The following is a 9,307-nucleotide window of genomic DNA, read 5'->3' as shown; positions in this document are numbered from 1 at the left end:
CACATTCCCGCCCCCAACTGTACCTCAAACCAACAGCAGAAAAGAGACGAAGAAGAAGAAAAAAAAGAGGAGAATGAAAACGTCATTGTAGAAAAAAAGCAGTATCCAGCAGAAACGTGCTTATTAATAACTTGTCCCCCTCGTGGCGAAGGGGGTAAAAATAAGTCTCAAACCCTAACGGGGGCATCGCGCCGTGGGGACGGCATGCGTTGCTCCCGGTTGTCCCCCTGGTGCTCGTGTGGTTTATTATTTTTCTCGTCTCGGCGCGTGTATCTGCCAGCTCCCTGGCTCCCTCCCCCACGACTCCCACATGCTACTTCTCTCCCAGCTTCTTTAAAAGGGTGGTGGGGAGAAACCTGCCCCCCCCCCCCCCCGCCCCACCCGCCGAACCTCTCCCCCTCCCGTCAAGCATCTGCTCTCCGCCCCGTGAGGACGTGAAGGGCCCCCAAGACGTGAGGGCCCAGAGTCGGCAGCCAAATCCACGTCACCTCCCAATGAATGATTTCCATAATACACACACGCTCACAGCGATGCCCTCTTTAAAAATAGCCTGCCTTTGATAAGCCTGGTTTGGTGTGTTGTTCTTGGCCCGGCTCCTGATGACTTACTCTGCTGTTTATGCTGGAGGGGGGGGGGGGGGGGGGGGGTCCTCCTGTGAGAACCTAGAGAGAGGAGCAGCCCTTCTTTCCAACCCCCCCTCCCCCCCCCTTACAAAAAAAATAAAATATGGTTCTCCTGCAAAGGGACTCTGTGCGTACGTCGGACAGTGCTGCTAATCAACCGGTGATGCCTTTACCATGTGCAACCGCCTCGCGATACGTGAACTGCAGCCGACACTGCAGCTAACAATTATCCCTGCGTGGTACGTTCTGATTGGCCTGTTTGCTCTGGTGGCGTCCTGGGACCTCCCGCGGTGATTGAGTCTTCCGCTGCCAGCGCTGGCTCGCCTCGGCATGGTGAGGCCTGACGCCGGAGGAGCCTGTGGTACGTGTGTGTGCAGCCCCTAATGGAGGCGGACCACCCGCGCCGAGACGGGGAGTCCGTGAGGCCAGGGTGTGCTGCCCCTGAGTCGTACCGCGTGGCGTTACCGCCAGCGTGTGATAGGACAATATAATACCAGTGGGGTGGTAGGAAGCCTTTGGTCGAAAACTCTTCTGGTTCTTTTTTCCCCACGACACACCGCTTTCCCATGAGATCCTTTCCGCTGAGATTTTGCCGCAAGGAAACCTTTGCCGGAGCGTAGCCATCTCTGTACTGCGAGCTTCACATGGCCACCCTCAACTGTATTTCAAGACTTAACCGTCCCGATGGGATACCGTAAGAATCATCCTTAATTTTGGAGCAATGTAGCGCCTACGCCGAACCATTCGTGTTGCATCAGGGGATGAGGGGAAATCTGGTTGTAGGGCTAGTTAGCGCCGCGGCTAGTTAGCGCCGCGGCTAGTTAGCGCCGTGATGAAACTCTTTCCTGATGAGGTTTTGAGTTCACCGCGAGTACAATGCTCGTCTGTGGAAGGCAGGCATCCACATCCCTAGCTGCTCCCTGTTTTCAACACGCTGTGAGCACCTTGTGTTTGGTCGTCACCCTCCCCCCCCCCCCTCCCCCCCCTGCCTCCCTCTCTCCCTTCCTCTCTCACCGTCTGCTCTTCCCGCTACCCAAGCCTAGCGGCTCTCACTGCCAAAGGGCCCGTTTGGCTCCTCGCTCCCCTTCATATAAACATCAACGAATGTTTCCAAAGATGCTTTTAGTGAGCACCTGGTGCCTTGTTCTGACCTAGAAGCCCTCTCCTCTCAGATGTCCCTTCTAACCCAGTTCAGATTTTATCTCCCCGTCTTGCAGAGAATCTCCCCCATAATTTCCCCTGGTCTCTAAAAGCTCTGCCCCCGGATTGTTTTTACTTCCTGCTTTTAGCCTAAATCATGCCCAAATGATCGGTTTGCATCATTCAATACCATTTCACCATGGCAACCAGGGATAAATATACACAAATTCAGATGGAGGATTTGGGGGAAATTGATCGCGTTGAATAAAGCGCTTGCTTGTGAAATTGTGGTTTCACGACTTTACCCTCCTCTCAATCTCTTGATGGCCACAAAGAAAGTGGAATAGGCAGCACAAATAAATGCTTTATAGGGAAGTGAATGCGGCAGTTTGTAGGATGATCGGAGGGATGTCTTATTTAAGCGTGGAACGTTTTAGACGGAGCAAGGAAATCTCTGAACTACACCGGTTGGAGTTCAAATTCATTGATTTCTGTTTTATTCATGAGTTTCTAAGGAGTAGCGAGAAACTGCATTGAGGCCAGAGATGACGAAGGTTTTCAATGGGAGTTCAATAAGGTGGCATCTCATGAGACCTTGTATGTGTCAATCATGAACACCTTCTACGTCGATGTCTCACCATAGATAGTACTGTTGCTTCAGTATCGTGATACTTTAGAATACAGAGCAGTTACGCATAAGCCGAAGAGATCCAGAAATGGATATGTTGGTGTCTGGTTATCGGTCCAAATAGATAACTTAATGGATGGGCAATGTATACAATCAGTTGTATCAAACAATTTCAAACCATCAGATTAAATGATTGCACACATGAACATTTGCATTTATGTTAGCATATGCTTCTATACTTTGCTCATTGCTCAACGAGGAGATGATCATTCTGGATTACAGAGGATCTCGTGTACGTCCCGGTTTAACCAATCGCCTTTCTCTCCCTCCTGCAGGTGACGGCGTCGGACGCCGACGGAGGTTCCTTCGGCTCCATCAGCTACTCCCTGGGCTCCGGCCTCAACAGCTCCCCCCCCTCACAGTTCTCCGTCAACAAGGAGACGGGGCAGATCTGCACCACCCTGGCCCTGGACCGGGAGCACGGACAGAGCAGCTACGACTTCACCGTCAACGCCGTGGACGGGGTAAGACGCGGGGACATGGCCGCCATAAAGCATCCGCCTCATTACAATCGTCAGTTTTAAGAGTATAATAATAATAATAATAATAATGCAATATATTAGATTTATATTGCGCCTTTCAAGACTGAAGGATGCTTTGCAATTTGGACAGGAACACAGAACCTTACCTTATTGAACCTTATTGAATGGTTCAGCAGGATCCCACTGGGTCGTCAACTTCTCTCGAAGGCCACCCGGCTGGTTTAACCAGTTAACAATGGAGTTGTGATTTGATGTCCTGTAGCCAGTTGTGGGGGGCTGATCAGGTATTCTGCCCAGGAATTCGCCCAGGTGCACTTTGAGTGTATCAAGGTTATCCTGGGTGTTGACATCTTTCGGTAGTGCGTTCCAAAGCTTAGCTCCTTGGACGGCAAACGAGGCATCGTATAGGGTTTTGGCAGACGTTTTCGCTCTGCCATAGAGCTTGGGTAATCTAGCTCTCCATCCGAGCCTTCCCGTGTAGTAGAACTCCGTGTTGATATCATTGGGCACTTTCTCGTGTAGGAGTTTCCAGACGTGGATTATGATGTATCTTTCACGCCTTCTCTGCAGTGACTGTAGTCGCAAGGCTTTCAGCCTTCCCCAGTAATCTGTTTCCTGTAGCCCACATATGTGTCTTGTAAAGAACCGCTGGACATCTTCTCGAGCTTTGATGTCTTCCAGCTTGTGGGGGTTCCATAGTGGGCAACAGTGTTCGAGTTTGCATTGAATAAGCGACTTCCATATCGTAAGCATGACCAGTATAGAACGGTCTCGAAACACTCCTCGCGCCCATGCAGCTAGTATTCTAGAAAACGAATAAATGAAAAACATGGAGATGAGCAGTCAAACAAGAAGGAGGTTGTCACAGGCAGTAGTCAAGTTTGAAGAGATGTGTTTTGCAGAGAGTTTTGAAGGTTGCCAGAGATGAGGTCTCTTCATCAAGGTTTTTTTTATGCATTCAGTTTTGCAGTCTTGGTACAACCAAATTATTTTCGATCTTATTTCCATTGAAAATTCGTTATTCGTTCCTTCATCAAAGGTAAGATCAAATGATATTTACTGCGGTTCTGTTGAGCATCCCACCATTGGTTTCCCGAGGTGTTTTGCTATGCCGGTGATTCTTTGTGGCTCTGTGTCATTGATGCTGAATGTTCTGACAGAAGTGATCAATTATCCGTGACATAATTCATAAGATGAAAATTACCCATCCCCTCAGGCCATTCCTCTTGCGGAAAAGTGAGCATGATGATGATGATATATGACACCCTACTACTATTTCCACACCGCCATCATAAATAGACCGGGAAACAGAGTAGGAAGGACGTAAAACTGTTAGAACTTGACTCCCTTGGTTCAAACTACAATGTCCGCAGCCTAACCTGTAGGCATCCCAGGGCAAGCTGCGCTAAACCCTAAAGGCCCCCACATTGTGGAAAAGCGTCTGCTAAATGATTAAATATATTAAAAAAGTCAATATAAGTGCAGTGGAGTCTCCGGGGGAGCCTTTAACCGCGGCGAAGTGGCAGCCAACAGCGTGACAAGGCTTTGATTCGAGCCGCCAAATTAAAAAAGAGGGTTGAACGATTCCTGATGGCGAGTACTACTTCCTGTATAGAAGCATCCCGCGCCTTCCTGGCCAAATCATACAACACACTAAAGAGAAAAAAGAGGGGATTACGGCGGCCATGTTAAAGTCATCAGATTTAGAAAAATGCCTCGCCGGTCAAGCCGTAATATTTAACAAGTTGGGCTTTCGCCTCCTCCTCGCTTTTGTAACACCTGGAGCAAATAAAACGCCTGCTCTGTATTTTCTCTTCAAGTTAAAAAGTCTATGAAACCGACCATGCTGGAGGGGGTTTGTGTGTGTGTGAGTTTGTGTGTGTGTGTATGTGTTTGTGTGTTTGTGTGTGTGTGTGTCTGAGTGTGGTTATGTGTGTGTGTGTGTGTGTCCATGACAGGCCTTCTCACCCCTTCTCATCCCCTGACATAGTGCCGTTACTTAAGGGAAACTATTAATCTGTATCCTTTCCCCTAAACCTGCTGGGACTGTATTTTTAGAGGCCCCCGTCATAGGCCCTGCGTTAACAGGGTCACCGCTGGTTTATATGTGCGCCCGTTAATGTCCTCAGAGCGGCGCTTTCAGGTGTGCGTTTCTGGCCTCTTGGGCTGTGATTTAGTGCGCCGGTTAAAAAACATAACAAAAGAGCTTTGTGTTTTGTATTTCCCCTCCTCAGGGGGGCTTGAGCTCGGTTGTGTACGTGAAAGTGGATCTGGTGGACATCAACGACAACCGGCCCACCTTCTACCCTTTGAGCTACGCCGTCAGTTTGAGTACCCAGAGTGCACCTGGGACCTCGGTGGTCAGGGTGATGGCCTACGACCCCGACACCGGAGAGAACGGCCGAGTGACGTACCGAACGGCACCGGGAGGGGCCTCGCCTTACTTCACCCTCAACAAGGACACCGGTCGGTTCAACCATATGTTTTTTCCTCCCGTTTTTTTTTTTTCAAAACATCAAATCAATAGTCTAGGATCATTGCACCTTGATTACAACTACATTCAATGTGGTAAGGATCGGTTGCAACGGCATTGGGTTGCAAAGACAATGGATTTCTCCAAACTCAAACCCAAACTCAAAGTCCCTCCTTGGGCATTGCACCAGTCAGCATGTATCTTTGTTATGTTGCATCAACTACAGCACTTATCTACTGACATTAATCATGGCCACTGGCATGCCTACAGACCCATTATTAACTAAATGATGATAACGCCCCTGGGTGATAAAGGCCTCTGTCATAAAGGCCTATTACGTCCAAGTTATTAAACAGTGTTTGACTATTACGTTTTAGATAAAGTCCATTAACCTCTGCTGTTGATATCGCAGGCGTGATCTCCCTGTCCCGATCGCTCCACGGCAAGGCCAACTCCGTCATCACCATGGCGATCTCGGCGCAAGATGGCGGCGGACTGGTGGCCCCCGTCAACGCGCGGGTTAACATCAGTGTGGTGGCAGGCGTGGTTGCGCCCCCTGTCTTCCAGCAGAGTCAGTACCACTTCACCGTGTCCGAAGACTCGATGCGCGGCGTGCTGGTGGGCGTCGTTCAGGCCAGCGTTAAAATAGGTGGGTGGACTTTGATTTACACACACACTGACCTACACACACACATGGGTACATGCACAAACGCACGCACACGCCCACACGCAAAGTTATGCAAAACATTACTGGTTGCACACTTATACTTACAGCCACTGTGTCGGAGTGATGAAGTGTTGTGGTGATTTAGCAGTCCATAGCGACTCACTGACCTGCTCCCCCAGACATTTGAAAATGTAAAATAGCCCACGCTGACTATAGTCAACTATCAGAAATTTGCCTCTTGAGCTGTTTAGCTCAGCTAATGGCAAAAAGCTAACGCCGACCGACTGCGGTTCATTTTTAGGATGCAAACCTACGGTTTCTGGGAGGACATAATTTATGAACCATCACAGAATCAGTTAATGTTTTGGTGAAGGATGTTCTCTTTGCTGCCATCACAGCTGGACCTACATTTTTTTTCCTAGATCAAAATGATGTTCTTGAGTCACTGATCTGTACCATGTATATAGTTATGTATATACTATATAGTGAACTCTGAATGATTTACTCCATACAGCTTTTGGATGCAAAAAACATAAATTCCATCAGTTTTGAGGAGAGTCAGTAGCTTCTAGGGGTGTGCCATATTAGCATGTTCATAGATCCTGGCATCCAAAAGAAGGGCAAGGATGAGGAGTTACATATAAGCCTTTAAGGAATACTTCACTAGTAATTTCATTGAACAGAGATTATATTTAAGGATTTCAACCAATTAACCAGACTTTATCATACTAACATAAAACCCTTTACTCACTCATACTTACATAATACTAACTTACATTCATACCTTGCAATTGAAGCACACACATATTTACATACTTAATATGCATAACATGTGCACCCTTACAGTAGCGACTTGTGTGTTCAACAAACCATTTCATGTTAAGTTGAAGCGCAGCTCTCTTCATCATACTCAAAGTACAAAGCGACTTTGCCAACCTACTCATACAGCATCACCGTGATGCTGGGAGTGATCTGATTATGGATTCTATCAGTAACCCGATCACATATTCTACACCAAGAGCATGTCAGCCCAGCACCTCGCAGTTGGCTGCTACTTAGATCTGCAAAACCACATCAATCCTCCACTCCGTGTTCAAGTGGTATACGGCAATCATTTACAGATTTATCGACTTGGAAAAACTCCAAATCAGCTTCAAAGGGGCGAAAAGGACGTTAAAATAGAGTTGGCATTTGCTTTAGTACCTAGCGGGCTGTCTCAAACCACCCCTGTGGTTTCCGTCTGTCAGCAGGTTCCCCGAAAGACATCCTGTACACCATTAGTTCCGGGGACCCCACCGGTTACTTTTCCGTGGACCCCGACACGGGGGCTCTCCGGACCAGCCTGCCGCTGGACCACGAAGCCCAGCCCGTCCTGGACCTGGAGCTCCAGGCCCGCTGCGGCAGCCCTCCCGCCTACGGCCAGACCCGCGTCCGCGTCACCGTGGCCGACGTCAACGACAACGCCCCTCTCTTCCTGCCCTCCTCCTCCGAGTCGGTCCTGCTCCCGGAGCAGACGGAGATGGGCGCGGTGGTGTACCGCGTCCAGGCCGACGACGCCGACTCCGGCGTCAACGGGCAGCTGACCTTTGACCTCGACCTGTCCGCCCCCGGCGGCGGCGGCGGCGGCGGCGGCGGCGGCGGCGTCCAGAGGATGTTCAGCGTCGACCGCGGCAGCGGCGAGGTGCGGCTGGCGGGGAGCCTCTCGTACGAGAGCGCGCCCCGCTTCGACCTGCGGGTGACGGCCCGCGACGGCGGTGTTCCCCAGCGGAGCTCCGTGCTCACGCTGGTGGTGCACGTGCAGGCGGAGAACGCCCAGGGCCCCGTGTTCGACACCGTCAGCTACCGCGTGGAGCTGAAGGAGGGCACGCCGCTCAACACGCGCTTCCTGCAGGTGCGCGCCCTCGACCGGGAGACCCCCGCCCACGCCGGCGCCCCCCCGGCCGGCGCCCCGGTCTACCACCTCCGGCCGGACGGCGACGCGGCGGGCTTCGGCGTGGCGCCGGACAGCGGCTGGCTGTTTGTGCGGAGCTCCCTGGACCGCGAGGCCAAGGACATGTACCTCCTGACGGTGCTCGCCAGCGCCGGGCACGGGCAGCTGAAGAAGACGGGCAGCGCCACCGTGCGCGTGGCGGTCACGGACGAGAACGACAACGCGCCGCGGCTGACGCAGGAGCGCGTGTTCCTGGCGGTGAAGGAGAACCTGCCGTCGGGCACGGGCTTCGGGCGCGTGGCCGCCACCGACCGGGACAGCGGCCAAAACGCGCGGCTCACCTACCGCTTCCTGCAAGCCGACCGCCACTTCCAGATCAACCCCCAGACAGGTGAGCGCGTGGCGGGCCGGCCGGGCGGGCAGCTTGCTTGCGGGGGTCCCGTAGGGGAGGACAAGGTCGAAGGGGTTCAATTAAGCCGCTTAAGCTGATGATTGGCTAAGCCCAGGTGGGGAAGTTCACTTATTTTTGTGTGACAGCGCAATTACCCGGAGGGTAGAGTAGAGAGCTCTTTATTATCCCCACAGCCGCAATAGCCTGCACGTATTGCCACAGGCAGCACAAAAATAAGCAAATATTTAGAAATAGATAAACACGCATGAAGTTAGAACCGAGTAACGGAATAACTGAATAATGTCAAGGAAATTGAGAATGAGACTATGTGATATCGGCTCATTCGCTCATTCCGAAATATATTTCTGACATTTGCAGCGATTACGAGGAGCACATCTGACCCTGAAATTAACGTACTTAAAATGTACTGTAGGCGCTCGACCGAACTGGGTGTTGACAAGGCAGCATAATTCAACTTGAGGTGCAACGACCTATCTCGCACTTCAAATTAAAAGCGTTTTTTTTTGCTAGCATTCCATTAGCCTCTCCAAGCCATTATTTAGTGAGTACACTAAATCAAATTCACAAAGGAAAAAAATGTCCTAGAGGATTTAATGTGTTGGGATTGGGTGGGTTGTTAAGTGCTCCGGCAGAGGCGGGTGAGGCCGGTTTTCGGACAGCCCTCAGGTGTGACGTAGATATGATATGATAAGATGTGAGTGAGTCCACGTCAGTCCCTCTACCGTTAACCTGTCCAAGTCTCCTAGAGCCCATTCAAACGGATTCGTTTATAAGACGAAGAACAGAAGAACCTTGAGGTGCCACAGTGCTTATATTGTGCTGCTGTCCGGGTTTGAGGAGAGCCGATGCGTAGTGTGTCACTACTCAACGTTAATAAATCCTACGCTGAGCC

At 50.8% G+C, this 9,307-nt stretch overlaps 1 protein-coding gene across 1 annotated transcript in view; it reads left to right on the top strand.

Annotated features, from left to right (window-relative positions):
* The first annotated feature begins 1,006 nt into the window (after nt 1–1,006).
* dchs1b (dachsous cadherin-related 1b) overlaps nt 1,007–9,307 on the top strand; it is a 31,437-nt gene continuing 23,136 nt past the window's right edge. Inside the window, exons 1-5 of the mRNA XM_056610314.1 lie at nt 1,007–1,042; nt 2,727–2,915; nt 5,168–5,399; nt 5,819–6,055; nt 7,324–8,394. Coding sequence (XP_056466289.1) covers nt 1,007–1,042; nt 2,727–2,915; nt 5,168–5,399; nt 5,819–6,055; nt 7,324–8,394 — 1,765 coding nt within the window. The remainder of the gene's footprint in view (nt 1,043–2,726; nt 2,916–5,167; nt 5,400–5,818; nt 6,056–7,323; nt 8,395–9,307) is intronic.

This window comes from Gadus chalcogrammus, chromosome 16 (genome assembly GCF_026213295.1).
Source record: "Gadus chalcogrammus isolate NIFS_2021 chromosome 16, NIFS_Gcha_1.0, whole genome shotgun sequence".
Classification (NCBI taxonomy): Eukaryota; Metazoa; Chordata; class Actinopteri; order Gadiformes; family Gadidae; genus Gadus; species Gadus chalcogrammus.
The sequence above is the reverse complement of the archived record's forward strand: the minus strand, read 5'-3'. Positions and strand labels throughout refer to the sequence as shown.